The sequence below is a fragment of the Oncorhynchus clarkii genome, chromosome 6 (assembly GCF_045791955.1).
Source record: "Oncorhynchus clarkii lewisi isolate Uvic-CL-2024 chromosome 6, UVic_Ocla_1.0, whole genome shotgun sequence".
NCBI classification, from domain to species: domain Eukaryota; kingdom Metazoa; phylum Chordata; class Actinopteri; order Salmoniformes; family Salmonidae; genus Oncorhynchus; species Oncorhynchus clarkii.
Window position 1 is genome coordinate 46557361 of NC_092152.1, and position 24411 is coordinate 46581771.

General features: G+C 42.0%; 1 protein-coding gene across 2 annotated transcripts in view; it reads left to right on the forward strand.

Annotated features, from left to right (window-relative positions):
* LOC139411217 (mutS homolog 3 (E. coli)) overlaps positions 1-24411 on the forward strand; it is a 135090-nt gene that overhangs the window by 100030 nt on the left and 10649 nt on the right. The window contains exons 21-23 of one of the 2 annotated variants that reach the window (XM_071157218.1): positions 80-266; positions 11692-11818; positions 17172-17340. In XM_071157218.1, coding sequence (XP_071013319.1) covers positions 80-266; positions 11692-11818; positions 17172-17340 — 483 coding nt within the window. The remainder of the gene's footprint in view (positions 1-79; positions 267-11691; positions 11819-17171; positions 17341-24411) is intronic. The other variant, XM_071157219.1, reaches the window with a different exon arrangement.

A 24411-nucleotide genomic window follows, 5' to 3' on the forward strand; every position in this document is an offset into this window, starting at 1 on the left:
AATTCTTCTCTCCTGTGTGTTATTGGTCTGTAGGATGGGAACGTCTGAAAGCATAATTAATGTGTGTGTGTTTTGGTAGAATGGGAGCATCTGACAGCATCTATAAGGGCCGAAGCACATTCATGGAGGAGCTGACGGAAGCCTCGGAAATTATCACCCGGGCAACCGAGAGGTCATTGGTCATCCTGGACGAGTTGGGGCGGGGCACCAGCACCCACGACGGGATAGCTATCGCCTATGCTACTCTGGAGTACTTCATCAGAGATGTGAGTGTGTGTGCATGCATGCATCTGTATGTCATCCTATTATCCTATCCTAGTCGTTGAACGAGCATAATTCCACAACAAGACTCCTTTTTTTGGGGGGGGGGTCCCTTCACTTTAGATGCAATTACGACGTAATATTGTGGCACACTTGCACATTTTTTCTTCTTAAATAAGTAGAAATAGAGTGTGGTGAGTGGGTTAACTGCCTTGTTCAGGGGCAGAACGACAGATTTTTTACCTTGTCTGCTCGGGGATTCGATCCAGCAACCTTTCGGTAACTGGCCTAACTCTCTAACCACCTCGTTACCTGTAATTGGATTTTCAACATTGCAGAACCAATTGTTTTTTTTACAGAATTTACTATTTACATTTTAAAAGTAAAAACAAATGGCATTGGCATAATTATTGGCACCCCTGAGCTAGTACTCGATTACATAGCCCTTGGCCAAGAACTGCCAACACATGCTTTTTGTAGCCATCAATGAGCTTGCAGCTCCTTTCTATTGGCAATTTGGCCCGCTCTTCAACTTCAAACGGTTCCAATTCTTCAATGTTTTTGGGTTGCCTTCGACCAACTGCTGTTTTCAGATATCTCCATAGGTTATTGATGGGATTCAGATCTGGACTCATCACTCGCCATTCCAGAACAGTCCGCCAAATCTTCTTGAACCAACACTGGGTGATTTTTATGTGTGTTTGGGGTTGTTGTCCTGCTGAAAGAGGAGGAGACCCAGTTTTTGGACAATGGGTTGAACATTACAATCCAAAACACCTTGATCATCTGTTGGTTTCATTTCTTGCACATGTTCAAGGCCGCCAGTACCAGAGGCAGCAAAGTAACCCCACAGCATTATCAAACCTCCCCAATGTTTGATTGTAAGGAGGGTGTTATTTTCTTCACTATAGTTACTTCACTTGACTGTAAGTGTAAAGGCCAAAACACACCATGCTGATGAACGGGAAAAAGCAGCGGGTGGCCATCCTATCTTCTTAGATAGAACGTCGGCGGTCATTTTCTGTTCAATCTTGACGAATCTACATGTTAAATCACCACACACATGGTGATTGTGAACACTCTGCAGCCACCCACTGCTTTTAGACTTTCGTCGGCACGGTGTGTTCTGGCCTTCCTGACATATGTCTCCCTGGCTTCACTGGTAACATAGTGCTATACACTTTTCAATACACACACACCTCCCTCCCTCTGTACCCCATAGAGCTGAGTCAACACCTCCAGTGGGGTTTGATGTCAGACGCCATCCAAATCACTAAGTTATGGCCTCCAATAAAGCTTATTGGTGATGTGCGTGGGTGTTTTGTGTGTGTGTGTGAGTGTGTGAGTGTGAGAGCGCTGTGATAGTTTGTTTTCCATACGTAGAGTAGGCCCTAGAGAGAGACTGGGAGCCGAACAGAGCTAGAAGAGGGAGTATAATTGGGGGAGGTAGAATTGATCTATAATGCTAATATAATGGAGTTGCTTGTTAGTGTTTGTGTACGTGTGGGTGTGTGTATGTGGGAGAGGATCTTATATCACCTCTGCTTCAGAACTGCAATTTTTTATTTGTTTTAAAAGGAGGGGAGAATTGATCCAAATAGGAGGTAGAGAGAAGAGGAAGGTAGATGCATAAAGAGCAGGAGAGGAGACATGACGAGGCAGAGATAGAGGTGTGGAGAGTAGAGAAGTTACCTGATGTCCCTCAGGACTCCTCTGGATATTGCAAATTGTTCCTGGTTTGACTCTTTAAGTGACAGAACAGTGGCTTGTTACCTGATCTGTGTGTGCGCTCGTATGGGGTGCGTGCGACTGCATGCTACTGGTCTCTCTGCCTTTCAGGTCTCATTTAGTTCCATCTAGACTCCACCACTCCAGGGGGGATATATATTTATCAGCGCACATTCAGGTCTTGGGGGAATGAGCTTATTGGTGCACATGGGGGATCTTGTTTAGCAGAATCTACAGTGGTGAGGAATCATCCACCATATGTTTACTAGCTGGAAAGCTGATGGAGCTGGAGAGAAATGGGCCCCTGTGTGCAGCTCCATGATAAGGCTGGCTGTAAAGCTGTGTTGTTGTCGACCTCTGCGCACTCATCCAATCAAGGTTTTACTATGTGGTTGTTGTTTCACCTTCCTCAATTAAATGTGCTTCTTGTCCCTCTGGATTGGAGCGTCTGCTAAATGACTCAAATATATTAATCTAAATGCAATCAAGCTTAGTTGGTCAATTAGCTTTTATGTTTATTTCTATTTCATCTCATTCATATCACAGAAAACGCTGGCCTCGTTTTAGATTTGGTTAATTAATTAACACTAGCGGCCATGACTGAATTCAAACGTGGGTTAGTTTCTGTGTGTGGTTTGATGTCGGTGTCTCAGGTGTGTTTTTTGCAAGTAGGAATCAGTTAGACAAGTTATTCTGACAACTGGTGTGCGACCAAGGCAAAATTGGTTTGACATTGGATAGCCTATCTCTGGGGGTAGTTAGGGACCGTCAATAAATTACACAATGTAATTGAGACAATATTTTTATGTTCACATAAAAGTTTATTGCTTGCGTACACAGTTTAGCAGATGTTATACCAGGTGCAGCAAGATGCTTATGTTACTAGCTAGGTGCAGCAAAATTGTCAAACAAGTACACAAAAAAATTTAAATGTAAAATAAATCAAGAAATGTTGGAACAAATCCAATTGACAACCCAAAAAGCATTATAACAGTGACAATATAACGATCTATTCGTATATACATCGGATAGATTTACGCAAGATGTACTAAGAATGATACAGTGTGTACAGCAGTAAATATATTAGAGTGCGCTATCTATGTCAAGATACCAGTATATAAATAGATATGTGGTGTGTATAAACAGTGTAACTAAAATTCAATGAACAGTAGTTGAAATATTAGAATGAGCTATGTTGAGAATACATTATTTAAATATACAGTATAACACCCCATGGTACAGTATATTATAGACACAAACGATAATTTTCTTGCTGGAAAGATGGATAGAAATGTTGCATTCTTCTATAGGGACATGTCGTGTAAGTTTAAAACAGTGACACTTCAATGACAGCGAAAGATTACATATCAGAAGTGCCTTCCCGTTGAATATCAGAGAATGAACAACAATCTTTTCTCTGCTATATTTTACAGAAAATCATGAAGTGAAGCGAATTCATTACATAGGGGTAACAGGCTAAAAGTAGAAAGTAGAAACAGAAAATGATGGACAGAATTAGGATTACAGATCATAAGCTGTGTTCAAATACCCATACTAACATACTGTATACTACATACTTAATGAGTGTATATACTACATACTATATACTATTTGTTCATTTTTAGTATACTGTCAATGAACGGTAAACTTTCTGTTGAGAGTACTAGCGCTTCGCCTGTCTACCGGAAGTTGATGCTGTTGCTACGCAACTTCTTGCTACCTTGTAGGCATAACAAATTACTAGCTAGACATCGTACGACTTCATTAACAATGTCTATTAAGAACGCACAATGACTATACCACTTAGCTATGCTAAGAATCACTTGAATAATGAAGTCAATAGGTTGCGTTCGTAAATTCACTCTGGCTATTCTCTCCGGTTTCAGAGTATTCCCGTCTGAGTGTGCCAGAATACAGAATAACTGAAGAATTTACGAACACTCAACACCCATTGAATATGGCCGGTGTCAGTAAACGTCGGCAAAAAAATCATAATTAAATTGTCACCAACGCTCAGGATAACATGAAAACAGCCTAATCAGCTCTGCTAGGGCGTGTAAAATGGTCAGAGTGAGGTGTTCTTTTATTTGTGTCTGGAAGTAGCTAGCATGCTAGCCAATGTTAGCCAGTTAGCTCGGGTGCTTGACTGCCGTTGTGAGGTCAGAACACTCTGATCAACCCTACTCCTCGGCGAGAGTAAGGCATCTAGTGTAGTGTGCGCTCTGAACGCTCCGTGACCGAACCGCTCTGAATTTACGAACACACCTTTAGTAGCCAACTAACGTTTGGTAGCTAGCTAACATACCAGTACATACTGCTGTAATGATATGCTATTCGGTTCGTAAGGATAGTGTAGCTAACAAATTGCTAGCCAACATAACATGTAACTTATCTCATTTGAAAAGGCATTACTTTATTACATTGCAACAAAAAAAGTATGTTTTTGTTAAAGCAAAGAATTTGTATCCACTCTCATCAGATTTTCTTCAAATCTGAAAATGTTGTGACGCCTCGCCCATTTTATGAAGAATTGCATTATGGGCCCTAAAAGCACAGAAATAGTGTCCACTGCTGATATTCTTTGTATTTTGGTGAATGTAGTACTACATCCGGGAACTTTTGGTCTACTAACTATACCTATGCTATGACCAATAAGCATACTACATACTCAATGTATGTCACAAATAGTGCGGTTAGTATGAGTATTCAAACACAGCTATACTGTCTCATTCAAAGTGAAATATGCAGCATGTCCTCATTGGAAATCTACCAGTTATTATGTACCAAGCTGTTACGCAAACCTGAAACCTAGCCACTCTCTTGTACCTTAGCAGCAGTTGCTAGATGGCTACACACATTTTTAGCTAGCTAGCCAATGTTATATCCCGACAATATTGATGCTCAATATATTTTGTTCTCAGCCATATCTAAGCCATATTTAAAATGTAATTCAGGCCAGATAGCCTACATTATTGAAATTGTATCTATTTATTTAGTTAGTTGCTAGCTAGCCAGGCTCCCGGGTTCACGTCTCGTCCGAGCAGCCTAGATATGGGACAAGTTGGCTAGTTGACCCTCAGCATAATTATCTCAGCCTTATTCACAATTAAATTCAAGGCAGGCATGAACTCAGATTGGCTACAAACATTCATTTTGTCGCATTAAATCGCCCCAAAAATGTGGCAAAGCAATAAACTTTATGTCCTGAATACAAAGCCTTATGTTTGTGTTGCCACAAACACAAAGCATCAGTACCACTCATTTTCAAGCAGGGTAGTGGCTGCATGTTAAGGTATGCTTGTCATCGGCAAGGACCTGGGAGTTTTTTGGGGGATGAAGAGAAATGGAAAAGATCTAAGAACAGGCAAAATCCTATTTAAAAAAAACCTGGGTCAGTCTGCTTACAAATCAAATCATTTGTCACATGTGCCGAATACAACAGGTGAACTGCTTACTTTACAAGCCCTTAACCAACAATGAGGTTCAATAAATAAATATGTACTAAATAAACTAAAGTAAAAAAAATATATATATTAATAATAATAATCAAAAATTAACAAAAGAAAATTACATAACAATAACGAGGCTATATACAGGGGGTACCAGTACCGAGTCAATGTGCGGGGATACAAGTTAGGTAATTTGTAAAACGACTATGCATAGTTAATAAACAGCGAGTAGCAGCAGTGTAAAAACAAAGGAGGGGGGGTGGGGGGGGGGGGGTCTCATCATTGTTGGTGATCATGCCTACTGCTTTTGTGTTGTCATCAAACGTAATGATGGTCCTTAGCCATGCAGTCATGGGTGAACAGGGAGTACAGGATGGCACTAAGCACGCGTTGCTGAGAATCAGCATGGAAGATGTGTTGTTGCCTACCCTTACCACCTGGTCGGTGGTCGGTCAAAAACTCCAGGATCCAGTTGCAGAGGGAGGTGTTTAGTCCCAGGTCCTTAGCTTAGTGATGAACTTTGTGGGCACTATGAGCTGTAGTCAAAAAACAGCATTCTCACATCGCTTCAGTCAATAATCCACCCAGTTTCCCTCCATCAAAATACATACAAAATGAATCCCAAACGTTACTAATAAACTTTTCCAAACAAGTCAAACAACGTTTATAATCAAACCTTAGGTACCCTAATACGTAAATAAACTATCAAATTTAAGACGAGGAATTGATACTGTCTTTACCGGAGAAAAATACCAAAGAATGTGCTCTCTTCCACGTGCTCGGAAACACTACAGCCAAAATGGGAGCCACTTAGAAAAACTTGAATTTCTGGCTCATTTTTCCAAAAACCAGCATGATGACTCTTTCTAAGGACTGTTGACATCTAGTGGAAGCCCTAGGAACTGCAATCTGGGAGGATTTCGCCTTATAATAAAAGGGAGCCATTGAAAACAGTGGTAGGCTGAATTTCTTTTGGGGGGGTTGGGTGGTTTGTAAGATATTACCGTTTTTTAATGTGCCGTTGGTAGGATAGTCTTAATCGTAGATTGTCCTGTTTATTTTCCAATGATTGCACGTTGGCCAATAATACGGAGGGTAGTGGTGGTTTACCTACTCTTCTGTGAATTCTTACAAGGAACCCCGCCCTTCTCCCCTTTTCCTCAGTCTTTGCGTCCTTTCCTCAGTCCTTTGCGTCAGACTCATTAAAGAAAAAATCTTCGTCCAGTTCAAGTCTGTTCTGATGTCCAGAAGCTTTTTTCGGTCATAAGAGACTGTAGCAGCAACATTACGTACAAAATGAGTTACAAACAATGCAAAATAAAATAACAAAATATTAGTTGATTAGGAGCCCATTAATTATGACACTGGGAGAATTCACCTTTCACTTTGATGAGCATGAGAAAAAACAACAGCGTAGCAGTTCTTGACATATTCAAACCGGTGTGCCTGGCACCTACTTCAACGTCACTTATTTTGTCTTGCCCATTCACCCTCTGAACGGCACACATACACAATCCATGTCCCATGTCTCATTGCTCAAGGCTTAAAAATCCTTCTTTAACCTGTTTCCTCCACTTCATCTACACTTGATTGAATGGATTTGACAAGTGACATCAATAAGGGATCATAGCTTTCACCTGGAGTCACCTGGTCAGTTAATGTCATGGACAACCTCCTCCCTAAGTTTGTTTTATTCATTGCTTTAGCACACTCTGCCAACCGGAAGTCCTAGCCGTGTCTGAATCCTGGCTTAGGAAGACCATCGAAAACCCTGAAATTTCCATCCCTAACTATAACATTTTCTGACAAGATAGAATTGCCAAAGGGGGCGGAGTTGCAATCTACTGCAGAAATAGCATGCAGAGTTCTGTCTTACTATCCAGATCTGTGCCCAAACCATTTGAGATTCTACTTTTAAAAATCCACCTTTCCAGTAACAAGTCTCTCACCGTTGCTGCTTGCTATAGACCACCTTCTGCCCCCAGCTGTGCCCTGGACACCATATGTGAATTGATTGCCCCTCATCTATCTTCAGAGCTCATGCTGTTCAGCTGGGCATGCTTAGCTAACCTCCAGACGAGTTTCAATGCCATACAACTCTCCTTCCGTGGCCTCCAAGTAAAAATTAAATGCATGCTCTTCAACCGATCACTGCCCACACCTGCCTGCACGTCCAGCATCACTACTCTGGAAGGTTCTGACTTAGAATATGTGGACAACTACAAATACCTAGGTGTCTGGTTAGACTGTAAGCTCTCCTTCCAGACTCACATTAAGCATCTCTAATTCAAAATTAAATCTAGAATCGGCTTCCTATTTCGCCACAAAGAATCCTTCACTCATGCTGCCAAACATACCCTTGTAAAACGGACTATCCTACCGATCCTTGACTTCGGCGATGTACTTTACAAAATAGCCTCCAACACTCTTGTAATGGTCCTGTGTGTAGCTGGTGTAGCGAGACAGGCGCAGGACAGCAGATATGAGTAATCAACGGACTTTACTCAAAATATCCAAAATACAAAGCAATATAGCGAGCCCACAATAACAGATTGATGTACAACGAACAATCACTCACAAACAAACATGGGGAACAGAGGGTTAAATAATAAACAAGCAATTGGGTGATTGAAACCAGGTGTGTAAGACAAAGACAAAACAAATGGAAAATTAAAAGTGGATCGGCGGTGGCTAGAAGGCCGGTGACGCCGAACGCTGCCCGAACAAGGAGAGGGACCGACTTCGGCGGAGTCATGACAACTCTACTCAGCAAATTGGATGCAGTCTATCACAGTGCCATCAGTTTTGTCACCAAAGCCCCATAAACATCCCACCACTGCCCCATATACTACCCACCACTGCGACCTGTATGCTCTCGTTGGCTGGCTCTCGTTGGCTCGCCCTCGCTGGCTCGCCCTCGCTTCATATTCGTCGCCAAACCCACTGGCTCCAGGTCATCTATAAGTCTTTTCTAGGTAAAGCCCCGCCTTATCACAGCTCACTGGTCACCATAGCATCACCCACCCGTAGCACGTGCTGCTGCAGGTATATCTCACTGGTCACCCCAGTATCTTTGGCACCCCTGGTCACCCCAGCTCCTTTGCACCCCAGTGTCTCTACTTGCACACTCATCTTCTGCACATCTTTCACTCCAGTGTTTAATTGCTAAATTGTAATTATTTCACCACTATGGCCTATTTATTGCCTACCTCCCTTATCCTAGCTCATTTGCACACACTGTATGTTGTATCTTTTCTATTGTATCATTGACTGCATGTTTGTTTATTCCATGTGTAACTCTGTGTTGTTGTTTTGTGTCGCACTGCTTTGCTTTATCTTGGCCATGTCGCAGTTGTAAATGAGAACTTGTTCTCAACTAGCCTACCTGGTTAAATAAAGGTGAAATAAAAATATATATATATTTTTTTAAAGTGCAGGGGTTCCTAATGTTTTGTACACTCGGTGTACATGTAGAGTGGGTATAACATCATGTAAACATGATTAAAGTCAGAGACCAGTGGGCAGCAGTCTCTAAGGTGCAGGGTAGAGTACTGGGTGGTAGCCGGCTAGTGACAGTCTCTATGGTTCAGGGCAGGGTACTGGGCTGAAGGTGGATAGTGATGACTGTTTAACAGTCTGATGGCCTGGAGATAGAAGCTGTTTATCAGTCTCTCGGTCCCAGCTTTGATGCACCTATATTGTCTCAGCCTTCTAAATGCTAGAGGGGTGAACAGGCTGTGCTTGGATGGCAGAGGTCCTTGATGATCTTCTTGCCCTGCCTGTGACACCGGGTGTTTTAGATGTCCTGGAGGCTGTGTGTGTGTGTGTGTGTTGTTCACCTTCTCATTAAATGCTTTCAATATTCCTATATGAATTTCTACAATTTATAGTTGGTCTGAGGTTTTTAAGTCATTGAAAGTTATTGGAATTTTAACATATTGTCACATTTATATTGTGTTATTTACTGATGGTCCCTAATTAGCCCCAAAGGGATATCCTATGTCAAACCATATTTACACAGGTATTACGATTGGGTCATGTGCAGCTGCACTTCGAATTGAAAATTACTTGTGTGCTGCTAGTGTGGGCATGAGGGCATAATTGAAATGAACCCAACATTAATTTCTGTTGTTTTGGACGAGACTGACTTTATGACCAAAATTATCCTATTTACACTTTGTAGTCACTTTTGACAGATTAAATGTTTGATGCCACATAGGCTGTTTTCTAAATGAGAAGTTTAGGGGCATTTGCTCTTTTAAACTATCCACGTTTGTAAAACAAAAACTGTTCTCTGAGAGAGCTCTGAAGGTTTCATGTTTTACAAAATAAATAGATGAATGTTCTTCTTATGTAAATTGGGGAAATGCAAATGTTTAAGTAGAAGCTAAGCCTTTCTGGGATGTTTTTGGCGGTGGTTTGGCTAGAAAAGCACAGGCTAACGACCTGTTGTGTAATAGCATTGCTTTGTTTGAACAACTTCAAAGGAAGGAGTTTATAAAAAGACAAACATGGCACTGTTTCAGGGCTTTTACTTCTCCTTCATTTTGTAAGCAATACTAGGTAGATATTGTAAATACCCCTGATGCATTTCTGTGATTTCCAGTCCATAATACACACACTATCACCATCACCACCTACCCCTATTCCTTCTCCTCCTTCTTTTCCACACAATCATCATCACCCTCATCACCATCCGACATGAGTCTGCATCAGAACAGGAGTCCTGGTTGTCATAGTAACCAGTCTGTCCCGGTCTCCTATGCTCACCTGTGAGGTAGATTGTAGTTATGTATGTGTCTTGTTACCTAACACTCTGATTGGAGCATTGTGAACAGACAGCCTTGAAGTTCAACATTCTCTCTCTTTCTCTGGGGATGTGGAGAGGGAGGGAGAAGAGAGAAAGACTCTGGTTGCCATAGCAAAGCTCTCCCAGAGACTCTGAGAAAGAGAGAGCTCAGAGGAGTTCTGTTGGCAGTCACAGAACCAGCACTTGGTCTGGTGAGATACATGGTGTGCAGGCTTTAGTTCCAGCCTAGCACTAATCTCCTTTGGCAGCCTTTTAACATAATAATGTTACATATCTAGCACATTTATTTATTTATTTAAACAAACCTTTATTTAACTAGGCAAGTCAGTTAAGAACAAATTCTTATTTTCAATGACGGCCTAGGAACAGTGGGTTAACTGCCTTGTTCAGGGGCAGAATGAGAGTTTTTTTTACCTGCTCGGCGATTCAATCTTGCAACCTTTCCGTTACTAGTCCAACGCTCTAACCACTAGGCTACCTGCCGCCCCAATCGTGTATCCTAAGGTCAACAACAGATTGCCAGGACAACCCCACTTGCCCTTCTGATGACCCTCAGAGGTTAGAGGTCAGGGTGCGGCCACTTATCTAATAGAACTCATTGTAGTCTAACAGGGGTTGGTATTGTGGTGTTAATTGTAATTAACCATTTCAAGCCATTTCCAGGGCCAAATTCCAAAACCAGTTCTCACATGATGGGTGTAACAGTGCAGACTGTGAAATGTAAATGGCGTCATTGTAAATATTAATTTGTTCTTAACTTACTTGCCTAGTTAAATAAAGGCACAAAATGAATAAAAATAGGCCCGGTTTCCCGGACACAGATTGAGCCTAGTTTAGTGCTGAAAAACCTGACCAATGGAGATTCTCAGTTGAAATAGCTTTTTAGTCCAAGACTAGGCATAGCCTGTGTCTGGGTAACCAGCCCATAGTGCTATAATGGCCTTTTACCTTGAACACCAGACAGCAGGTTAACCAAGGTACACAAATTGGCACACACATACACATATTTATAGTGCTGGCTATGATACAGGTAGTAAGTTCCCCAGTATAATGCTCCTCTCCTCTTCAGGTCAGGAAAAGTTGCCACCAGGTGACTACTCATCTCTATTTATCCTCCTCTTTCCTCCCTTCCTCTTGCCTCCCTGCCTCTCCTCTCTCTGTGTCTGAGACCTCTGTGTCTATGTGTCTCAGAATAGGTTTCACAATAAGTGTAAAGCAATAGCATGAAGATAAATTATTACCTGGGTTGATTGAATAGGGTCATATACACTTTTCTTTTTATTTATACAGGTGATCTCAATGAAATTGAAAATATGATTGTTCACTTACTGTTGAATGTTTGACCTCCATCTCTTGCTCTCCCTCGGTCTCTATCACCCTCTCTCCCTTTCTCTCCCCATCCTCTCTCTCCCCATTCACTTTCCTCCCCCTTACCCCTCTCAGGTGAAGTCTCTAACTCTGTTTGTGACCCACTACCCACCTCTGTGTGAGCTGGAGAAGGTGTATCCTCTGCATGTAGGCAACTTCCACATGGCCTTCCTCCTCAATGAACCAGACATCGCCACAGACGGTATGCTGGTGGTGTGTGTGTGTTTATGTGTGTACATGCTTGTGGGTCTTTCTATAAACAAGGGCACCCGTGAGGATTTCCTACACTTGACAACGTATTACAGCTGTTATAAGTCATTGATAATAATCTGGCAACATTTTTTTGTTTAGTCCTTTCTCATGGTTGGTGTCTTGACGGATTTGTCCAGAATCGTGTGACATAAAACATACATTGTCTGTCTTTGCATTTATGGCAAGTTGTCATTATGTTGTATATTAAGCATTAATAAATTAGACATTGAACTTGAACCCTGTAAGAATCCTGGGTCTAGCTGTCGGACAGTTGTTTTTGTATAAAGATCTCAGAAATGCAGTGTAACTACGTAACATTTTGTGTCTACTTATCTTACAGCGTGAAAACAGTTTTCATGGGCATACAAATCCCCCAAAATGTATGCGATTTGCTAAATCGAATGCTTCTAACAGAGTCACGTTATCGTGATACTTACAACTTAAATCGATACAGTCATTAACGTGGCTCTTCAATAGTTATGCATAATACTTGTTGGATGCGTATTTAGTGTCGAGTTGTTTAATTACGGCGTGATATTTTCACATCATCGTCTGATCCAGGAAATAATTTTCCGAATGACAGTCAGTTGTTGTGCATGCAATGCAACAACAGCCCAAGTGCTGGAAAAAAAAGCTGTTTAAGGAATGTCCAGAGTATTTTGTTGTCATTCGTTACGCCGGTGTAACGATCGTCGGTGGAAGAAGCTGAGGACCAAAGCGCAGCGTGGTACCTGTTCATATTATTTATTTAAACTGAACAAGATCAAACAAAGAAACAAAAAGCACAACCGAAACAGCTCCGTCAGGTGCAAAACACACTAAACAGAAAGTATAACCACCCACAAAACACAATAGAAAACAGGCTACCTAAATATGGCTCCCAATCAGAGACAACGACTGACACTTGCCTCTGATTGAGAACCATACTAGGCCAAACGCATAGAAATATAACAACAGAACAAAACATAGAAAAACAACTTAGAATGCCCACCCCAACTCACGCCCTGACCAACTAAAATAAAGACATAAAAAAGGAACTAAGGTCAGAACGTGACAGTACCCCCCCCCCCCCCCCCCCCAAAGGTGCGGACTCTGGCCGCAAAACCTGAACCTATAGGGGAGGGTCTGGGTGGGCATTTACCATGGTGGCGGTTCTGGAGCGGGACGTGGACCCCACTCCACCATAGTCTCATCCCACTTACAGTGCCTTGCGAAAGTATTCGGCCCCCTTGAACTGCGACCTTTTGCCACATTTCAGGCTTCAAACATAAAGATATAAAACTGTATTTTTTTGTGAAGAATCAACAACAAGTGGGACACAATCATGAAGTGGAACGACATTTATTGGATATTTCAAACTTTTTTAACAAATCAAAAAATGAAAAATTGGGCGTGGATCATTCAGAGATCCTCACTGAACTTCTGGAGAGAGTTTGCTGCGCTGAAAGTAAAGGGGCTGAATAATTTTGCACGCCCAATTTTTCAGTTTTTGATTTGTTAAAAAAGTTTGAAATATCCAATAAATGTCGTTCCACTTCATGATTGTGTCCCACTTGTTGTTGATTCTCCACAAAAAAATACAGTTTTATATCTTTATGTTTGAAGCCTGAAATGTGGCAAAAGGTCGCAACGTTCAAGGGGGCCGAATACTTTCGCAAGGCACTGTATGTGGCACCTTATGAGTGGCGACCCTCGCCACCGACCCCGGTTTGGGGACCCTAGCAACGGGTCCCGAATGGACGGGAGATTCCGGCAGCACCGGACAGGCGAGAGACTCCGGCAGCTCCAGAGTGAAAGGCAATTCCGGCAGCGCCGGAGTGACGGGCGATTCCGGCAGCACCGGAGTAACGGACGGCTCTGGCAGCTCCTGACTGACTGGAGGCTCTGGTAGCTCCTGACTGGCGGGCGACTCTGGCAGCTCTGGTCAGGCAGGCGACTCTGGCAGCTCAGGACAGACGGAAGACTCTGGCAGCTCAGGACAGACGGGAGACTCTGGCAGCGCTGGACAGGTGGGAGCACCTGTAGGGAGGAGACGGAGAGACAGCCTGGTGCGGGGGGATGCCACCTGAGGGCTGGTGCGTGGAGGAGGCACCGGATAGACCGGACCATGGAGGCGCACTTGAGGTCTCGAGCACCGAGCCTGCACAACCCTACCTGGTTGGATACTCCCCGTAGCCAGGGAAAAACAACATAGAATGCCCACCCCAACTCACGCCCTGACCAACTAAAATAGAGACATAAAAAAGTAACTACGGTCAGAACGTGACAGCCGGTGAAGACAATGGGCTTGGATCCACGTTGGCTCTAATATCCCTAGTGAATTGATGTTGATCATCTTGTTGTCTGCTTGATTTGGGCTCCCAGGTGGCACAGTGGTCTAAGCCACTGCATCTTAGTGCAAGAGGTGTCACTGCAGTACCTGGTTCAAAACCAGGCTACATCACATCCGGACTTGATTGGGAGTCCCATAGGGCGGCGCTTGATTGGCCCAGAGTCGTCTGGGTTTGCCCGGGGTAGGCCGTCATTGCAAATAAGAATTTGTTCTTAACTGACTTGCCTAGTTAAATATAGGTTAAATAAAATAAAAATGTCTCATTATGGGTAAGGTGTCTGATTAGATGTAACAGAAAGTATCAAGGTAATGGTTTCATCTTTTCATATGTTTTTATGCCTTGGATTGAACACATTCTACTGTGCGCAATTGTGTAGGATAGACTATTGTGTAACACCCAACGAGATTCCTATGAATTGATCTGTATAAGTATAACAAATTACATAGGGCTTATTCACAATATGATCTGGAATTGAAATAACATGACAAATACATTTTGGTTTACATGTTACACCTGCAATTTTAAACAATACAAGGGGCTTGAAGTAACCTACTTGAATATGGGGCTCAGAAATGTAAGTACTGGAATGAGCCTACCTTTAAAATCAGACATTTCCTCAATTTGGTGCTTGAAAAGTCATTGTAATTATTGTTGCCAATTTATACGTCCTGCTCCCTTATAATTAATTATCTGTGATTTATTTAATTACTTTTTGTGAGAGCCAACTGGGCACAGACTTCAATTCAATGTCTATTCCACCTTGGTTCAATGTAGTTTCATTGAAATTATGTGGAAACAACGTGGATTCAGCCAGTGGGAGATGTGTCCATTTTTGTCATTTTCCCTTTGCTTCAATTGAAGGGTGTTGCTCTACTCTGTTGCAGTGCGGTTATTATGTGGACGACAACATCTAATGTTGGCTTCAACTTGGCTTTCCATACAAATCCTTCCATTACAAAAGGAACCCCTTTTTTTATTTCTTTCTCATTATAAAAACATAAATTGTGAGATTTAATGTTACCGCTATTCATGAACATAGTGTCACGCCCTGATCTGTTTCACCTGTCCTTGTGCTTGTCTCCACCCCTCTCCAGGTGTCGCCCATCTTCCCTTTTCTCTGTCTGTTTGTTGCCAGTTCATCTTGTTCATGCAAACTAACCAGCGTTTTTCCTCTAAGCTCTTATCATTTCCTAGCCTCTCTTTCCTCATCCTCCTGGTTCTTGACCTTTGCATGTTCTGACCCTGTACCCGCCCGTCTGACCTCTCTGCCTGACCCTGAGCCTGCCTGCTGTCCTGTACCTTTGCTCCACCTCTGGATAACTGAACTCTGCCTGACCTGGAGTCCGCCTGCCCTGTCCTGTACCTTTGCCTTAACCTGGATCTTCGACCCCTGCCTGCCTTGACCTGTCTTGCCTGCCCCTGTTGCTACAATAAACATTGTTACTTCGACAGTCTGCATCTGGGTCTTACCTTCATCTAGCCTTGTGTGCCTACGTCTGCTACACCGAACAAGAATATAAATGCAACGATTTCAAAGAATTTACTGAGTTACAGTTCATATAAGGAAATAATTCAATTGAAATTAATTTATTAAGCCCTAATCAATGGATTTTACATGACTGTGAATACAGATACCTTTAAAAAATGGTTGGGGCGTGGATCAGAAAACCAGTCAGTATCTTGTGTGACCACTCCTTCACATAGAGTTGATCAGGCTGTTGATTGTGGCCTGTGGAATGTTGTCCCACTCCTCTTCAATGGCTGTGCGAAGTTGCTGGATATTTGCGGGAACTGGAACATGCTGTCGTACACGTCGATCCAGAGCATCCCAAACATGCTTAATGGGTGACATGTCTGAGTATGCAGGCCAGAAGAACTGGGACATTTTCAGCTTCTAGGAATTGTGTACAAATCCTTGTGACATGGGGTTGTGCATTATCATGCTAAAACATGAGGTGATGGTGGCGGATGAATGACACGACAATGGGCACGACTCAGAATCTCATCACAGTATATCTGTGTATTCAAATTGCTATTGATAAAATGCAATTGTGTTCGTTGGTCACCCCCTCCCCTTTTTTGCCCTTAGAACAGCCTCAATTCATCTGGACATGGACTCTACAAGGTGTCGAAAGCACCACAGGGATGCTGGCCCATGTTGACTCCAATGCTTCCTACAGTTGTGTCAAGTTGGCTGGATGTCCTTTGGGTGGTGGACCATTCTTGATACACAATGGAAACTGTTGAGCGTGAAAAAAACACCAGTGTTGCAGTTGTTTACACAAATTGGTGCACCTGGCACTTACTGCCATACCTTGTTCAAAGGCACTTGAACTTGTCTTGCTCATTCACCCTCTGAATGGCACACAAACACAATCCATTTCTCACTTGTCTCAAGGCTTAAAAATCCTTCTTTAACCTGTCTCCTCCCCTTCATCTACACTGATTGAAGCGGATTTAACAATAAGGGATCAAAGCTTTCACCTGGTCAGTCTGTCATGGAATACTCAGCGTATGTACAGTTATGTAAATTGTACAATTGTATAACGTTGAGGTCCTTAAACATTTCAAATAAGTACTTGAAAAAGTCGCTGAAAGTCCTTGAATTTGACTTGCCAATGTCTGTATGAACCCTGCTTGAAGGATGTGTAGTCCTAGCCATATGTTATAGTATAGGTGGAATTATGGGCCAATTTGCATATATTCACTATTATTCCTCTAACTACACATAGAACTGCATACAACTAACCATAACCCTAACCCTAACCCCTAATCCTAACCCTTTTTATTTTTGTTTCAAAACAATTAAACAATGTCACACATTGGCCCCATTATTTATAGAAATAACCTTGTGTAGAGTTTAACCAAGGCTGTGGGTTTATGAAGGGTTAGTTAGGACGGTTGACTTAAGTCCAGTAAGGCTAACCATAGCGAAGTTGTGTTTATACCTTTGTGTGTGCGTGTGTGTAGACGTTGAGGTGCAGCCAGAGTTCATCACCTTCCTGTACCAGCTGACTGAGGGGGCGGCTGGGCAGAGCTATGGGCTAAATGTTGCCCGATTGGCTGAGATTCCAGAAGCTGTACTCCACATCGCCGCACGCAAAGCACAGGAGCTAAAGAACATCGTCGACGCCCGGAGGTACACATACAAAGACACCCACTGTCCCAAACAGTGGGACACTCTTTCGGCTGAGCAGTCCAATGACTGAGTATGAGAATACTTCTGCAAAACGTTTTAAATCAATCTGGACTAACGACATGCCACTGGCTTTGAGTAAAGCCAATTTGTCTATGTATGCAGATAACTCAACACTATACACATCAGCTACTACAGCGACTGAAATGACTGCAACACTTAACAAAGAGCTGCAGTTAGTTTCAGAATGGGTGGCAAGGAATAAGGTCCTAAATATTTGAAAAACTAAAAGCATTGTATTTGGGACAAGTCATTCACTGTACCCTTAACCTCAACTAAATCTTGTAATAAATAATGTGGAAATTGAGCAAGTTGAGGTGACTAAACTGCTTGGAGTAACCCTGGATTGTAAATGGTCATGGTCAAAACATATTGATACAACAGTAGTTAAGATGGGGAGAAGTCTGTCCACTCTCAAACCCGGATCCGGGAGCGTAATCATCGCCTCAAAATAATTAGCATAACGCAGAGGACATAAATCTTCCTATTCATGAAAATCACAAATGAAATATATTGAGACTCAGCTTAGCCTTTTGTTAATCACACTGTCATCTCAGAATTTCCAAATATGCTTTACAGTTAACGCTAGACAAGCATTTGTGTAAGTTTATCATGGCATAATGCTATGCTAGGCTCTGCTAGCGGCAGGCAACATTTTCACGAAAATAAGAAAAGCAATCAAATTAAATCATTTACCTTTGAATGACTTCGGATGTTTTCACTCAGGAGACTCCCAGTTAGATAGCAAATGTTCCTTTTTTCCAAAAATATTATTTTTGTAGGCGAAATAGCTCCCGTTTGTTCTTCACGTTTGGCTGAGAAGTCGACCGGAAAATGCGGTCACTACAACGCCAAACTTTTTTCCAAATTAGCTCCATAATATAATATAGACAGAAACATGGCAAACGTTGTTTAGAATCAATCCTCAAGGTGTTTTTCACATATCTATTCGATAATATATCCGTCGGGACAATTGGTTTCTCATTAGAAGCGATTGGAATAATGGCTACCTCAGTACTTTACGCAAGATTTTCTGCGGGAGCCATCATGTGACCACTTGCTCAATGTGGTCCTTTACGGCTATTCTTCAACATAAATGCGTAAAAAGACGTCACAATGCTGTAGACACCTTGGGGAATACGTAGAAAGCGTAAGCTCATTCGTAGCCCATTCACAGCCATATAAGGAGTAATTGGCATGAAGCGCTTTCAAAAAATGCCGCACTTCCTGATTGGATTTTAATCTGGGTTTCGCCTGTAACATCAGTTCTGTTGCACTCACAGACAATATCTTTGCAGTTTTGGAAACGTCAGAGTGTTTTCTATCCAAAGCTGTCAATTATATGCATAGTCGAGCCTTGTCGTGACAAAATGTCCCGTTTAAAATGGGAACGTTTTTTATCCAAAAATGAAAATACTGCCCCCTAGTCACAAAAGGTTAACAGCACTATCAACAATGCAGGTCCTACAGGCCCTAGTTTTGTCGCACCTGGACTACTGTTCAGTCGTGTGGTCACAAAGAGGGATTTTGGAAAATTGGCTAAATGTGGAGTAGAGATTGAATTCATCACTCCTTGTATTTGTGAGAGGTATTGACATGTTGAATGCACTGAGCTGTCTGTTTGAACTACTGGCGCTACTGACACCCATGCATACCCCACAAGACATGCCACCGGAGGTCTCTTCACAGTCTCCAAGTTCAGAACAGACTATCGGAGGCGCACAGTACTACATGGGACTTTATTCCATGTCAAATACCTAATGCAAACAGTAGAATGAGATACAAACAGAAACAAATATACTTTATGGAACAGCAGGGACTGTGAAGAGACACAAACACAGGCACAGACACATGCATACACACACACGATAAACTATACACACACGTACACAAGGATTTTTAATTTTATGTGGTAGTAGAGTAGTGGTCTGAGGGCACACACTTAATGTGTTGTGAAATCTGAAGTGAATGTATTGTTTTTAAAATGGTATAAACTGCCTTAATTTTGCTGGACCCCAGGAAGAGGAGCTGCTGTCTTGGCAGATCCAAGCGTCGGCTGGAGTGGTGTAAAGCTTGCTGCCATTGGAGTCTGGCGCAGTCGAAATGCGTTCTCTGTAGTGATGAATCGCACTTCACCATCTGGCAGTCCGATGGATGAGTCTGGGTTTGGCGGATGCCATGAGAACGCTACCTGCCCCAATGCATAGTGCCAACTGTAAAGTTTGTTGGAGGAGGAATAATGGTCTGGGGCGGTTTTTCATGGTTCAGGCCCCTTAGTTCCAGTGAAGGAAATTCTTAACGCCGCAGCATACAATGACATTCTAGACAATTCTGTGCTTCTAACATCATGGCAACAGTTTGGGGAAGGCCTTTTCCTGTTTCATCATGGCAATGCCCCCGTGCACAAAGCGAGGTCCATACAAAAATGGTTTGCCGAGATCGGTGGGGAAGAACTTGACTGGCCTGCACAGAGCCCTGACCTCAACCACATCGAACACCTTTGGGATGAATTGTAACGCAGGCTGATAGCTAGGCCTAATCACCCAAAGTCAGTGCCCAACCTCACTAATGCTCTTGTGGCTGAATGGAAGCAAGTCACCACAGCAATGTTCCAACATCTAGTTGAAAGCCTTCCCAGAAGAGTGGAAGCTGGTATAGAAGCATAGGGGAGGACCAACTCCCTATTAAGGCCCATGAGATGTTCAACAAGTAGGTGTCTGCTTACTTTTGGTCATGTAGTGTACATATGGGCAGTACCAAAACCAGTGATCTAATGATTGTCTTTTCGCAGCTAAATCTGCAGTTAGGATGGTTGTATACCCCATATACTGAATATAACATTCTATTGGGTGCAAGAATTTGTGTAATAATTTAAATGGAAAAACTCAAAGTTTTGATATCTGGCGTCGTTTTGTGTATCAGGTCATAAACCATGTGCCATGGAATCGGTGTGTCGAAAATCTCCTCCCAACTATTTTGCAACCTGTGTGGGCGCAGCTGTCAATTTTTTTGTTCCTTAAATCAAACTGGTATACTGTTTTATTCATAATTTATTAAAATCATTTATTCATAGCCAATTTTTGTCTTTAATGCAAGGCCGACAGACATGTTCCTTACCTTCTCCCCTTTCCATTTGCCTCGTCCATTTTTGTAGTAATGCTGCAATCATTTGTAATTTTGGATAGAGCAGGCATTTCCATATATATTTGTTAACTGATTGTGTGACGTAACTCGACCAGTCTTATTTATGATATAATTTACAAAGATTTTTAAAGTGAAATTGCACCCAGCTAATTTTTTTAATTTTATATTTATTTAACTAGGCAAATCAGTTAAGAACAAATTCTTATTTTCAATGACGGCCTAGGAACAGTGGGTTATTACTGCCTTGTTCAGGGGCAGAACGACAGATTTTTACCTTGTCAGCTTGGGGATTCAATCTTGCAACCTTTCGGTTACTAGTCCAACGCTCTAACCACTAGGCTACCTGCTGCCCCTTTCTATTGCTTCTTTTAAAAATAGCAATATTTTGGAGATTATTTCATTTTTAAATAATCAAAAGTGAAAGGTTGTAATCTGAATGATGGGAAGAAGTCCATTCTTGAACACGAGGTGAACTATTGTTACCAATCTGCTAGAGAACCAGTTCGGATTTAAGTATAGTTTTTGTATGATTTAAGCCTTTATTAAGTGTTCCAATGCTTTAGTAATTGATAATTTCTTCCCCTCTAATTCATATTCATTATATAAATACGCCCGTTTAATTTTTGTCTGGTTTGTCATTCCAAAAAAAGTTCAATAGTCTTTGCTCATATAATTTAAAAAAACATGTCATTAGGTGTAGGCAGGGCCATAATCAAATAGGTAAACTGGGATATGACTAAATAATTAATCAGGGTGATTTTTCCACAAATAGACAGGTTGTCCTTTCCATAGTAACAAGATTTTATCTAATTTGGCTAACTTTCTATTAAAATGTATTGTAGCGAGATCATTTCTTTCTTTCGGGATATGAATACCAAGTATGTCCACTTCACCGTCTGACCATTTTATTGGTAAACAACACGATAATGGCAAACTTTTATTTTTAGCAATCCAATATAAAATATGGTGCATTTATCATAATTCGGTTATAATCGAGAGAGGTTAGAAATGTTATATAGATCCTCTGTGAGGCTGTGCAGGGATCCAAATAGCGGATTTAAAAGAAAACATGAATCATCAGCATACCTTTGTTTTTAAGCCCTGGATTTCTAGCCCTTTGATATTTTTGTTGGATCTGATTTTAATAACTAACTTTTCGATGGCCGTAATAAATAGAAATGTCTATCATGGACATCCTTGTTTTACCCTTCTTTACAATTTAATACTTTCTGATAAGTAGCCATTATTTACTATTTTACACCTGGGGTTACTATATATAACTTTAACCCATTGTATAAGAGATTCTTCAAAATTCTAATGGTCCAGGCATTTAATTATATGCTCTATGCATTTTGCTAGGATTTTGGCATCACAACAGTGTGTAAGGGGTCTCCAGTTTTTTAGGTGGACTGGATCTTTATACTGTATTTACCACCTGGGTCCTATTTCAGTAATAGTGAATTCAGACCTTCTTGCTGAGTATCAGATAGTCTACCGCTTTTATAGGATTGGTTAAAACAGAACTTTGAGTACATCGAAAAAATATTTGATATAACTCATCTGGTGTGCCACCCAGCCCTGAAGTTTTCCTTATTCCTCTGTAATTAAGGCCTTCACATGAGTCTTTCTGTATGGCTGTTAATTTTACACTATTAATAGAAAAAAAATCCTTACAATTAACTTTAGTTCATGGAGATGGAGGAGACTGAAATTAAAACATGAATCATGGATGACTCTGTCATTTATAGCAAGTTTAAGTAAATTATTTTTGGTCGCACTTCTATGTTGAAGATAAATAAAATAATTTAGTGTATTTTTCCCTGTATTCCAGTTCGCCTTATTTTTATAATACACTGCTCAAAAAAATAAAGGGAACACTTAAACAACACAATGTAACTCCAAGTCAATCACACTTCTGTGAAATCAAACTGTCCACTTAGGAAGCAACACTGATTGACAATAAATTTCACATGCTGTTGTGCAAATGGAATAGACAACAGGTGGAAATTATAGGCAATTAGCAAGACACCCCCAATAAAGGAGTGGTTTTGCAGGTGGGGACCACAGACAACTTCTCAGTTCCTATGCTTCCTGGCTGATGTTTTGGTCACTTTTGAATGCTGGCGGTGCTTTCACTCTAGTGGTAGCATGAGACGGAGTCTACAACCCACAAAAGTGGCTCAGGTAGTGCAGCTCATCCAGGAAGGCACATCAATGCGAGCTGTGGCAAGAAGGTTTGCTGTGTCTGTCAGCGTAGTGTCCAGAGCATGGAGGCGCTACCAGGAGACAGGCAAGCACATCAGGAGACGTGGAGGAGGCCGTAGGAGGGCAACAATCCAGCAGCAGGACCGCTACCTCCGCCTTTGTGCAAGGAGGAGCACTGCCAGAGCCCTGCAAAATGACCTCCAGCAGGCCACAAATGTGCATGTGTCTGCTCAAACGGTCAGAAACAGACTCAATGAGGGTGGTATGAGGGCCCGACGTCCACAGGTGGGGGTTGTGCTTACAGCCCAACACCGTGCAGGACGTTTGGCATTTGCCGGAGAACACCAAGATTGGCAAATTCGCCACTGGCGCCCTGTGCTCTTCACAGATGAAAGCAGGTTCACACTGAGCACATGTGACAGTCTGGAGACGCCGTGGAGAACGTTCTGCTGCCTGCAACGTCCTCCAGCATGACCGGTTTGGCGGTGGGTCAGTCATGGTGTGGGGTGGCATTTCTTTGGGGGGCCGCACAGCCCTCCATGTGCTCGCCAGAGGTAGCCTGACTGCCATTAGGTACCGAGATGAGATCCACAGACCCCTTGTGAGACCATATGCTGGTGCGGTTGGCCCTGGGTTCCTCCTAATGCAAGACAATGCTAGACCTCATGTGGCTGGAGTGTATCAGCAGTTCCTGCAAGAGGAAGGCATTGATGCTATGGACTGGCCCGCCCGTTCCCCAGACCTGATTCCAATTGAGCACATCTGGGACATCATGTCTCGCTCCATCCACCAACGCCATGTTGCACCACAGACTGTCTAGGAGTTGGCGGATGCTTTAGTCCAGGTCTGGGAGGAGATCCCTCAGGAGACCATCCGCCACCTCATCAGGAGCATGCCCAGGCGTTGTAGGGAGGTCATACAGGCACGTGGAGGCCACACACACTACTGAGCCTCATTTTGACTTGTTTTAAGGACATTACATCAAAGTTGGATCAGCCTGTAGTGTGGTTTTCCACTTTAATTTTGAGTGTGACTCCAAATCCAGACCGCCATGGGTTGATAAATTTGATTTCCATTGATTCATTTTTGTGTGATTTTGTTGTCAGCACATTCAACTATGTAAAGGAAAAAGTATTTAATAAGAATATTTAGTTCATTCAGATCTAGGATGTGTTATTTTAGTGTTCCCTTTATTTTTTTGAGCAGTGTATATTACACTTGATATTTCTTCAATAAGTTCCTCCATTTCTTTTTTTTTCCCTCTAACTTATTCTGTGCCTCTATGGCACAGTTTTTATGACCATCTATCTGCATTGTTAGACCTTCTATTTCCTTTGTTAATATGGACTCTTTTGACCCTAAATTGCTTTTGTTTTAAAGATGAGTATTGAATTGCATGGCCTCTAAAGGCACTTTTAAAAGTGTCCCAAACAATAAGGGTATCTGCTGTACCTATGTTCTGTAGGGAAAAGGCAGGTATAAATTATTCTGTCTTGGTTAAAAACAAGTTGTCATGCAGTAAGCTTTGACGATATTTCCAGTATCCTCGCCCTTACAGAAATTCTGTAAGAGTAATGTGTATACCAATTATTTGATGGTCCGACCGCATTCTGTCACCAATCAACACTCTTTAAACATTTGCTGGCAACGAAAATTACATAAGGA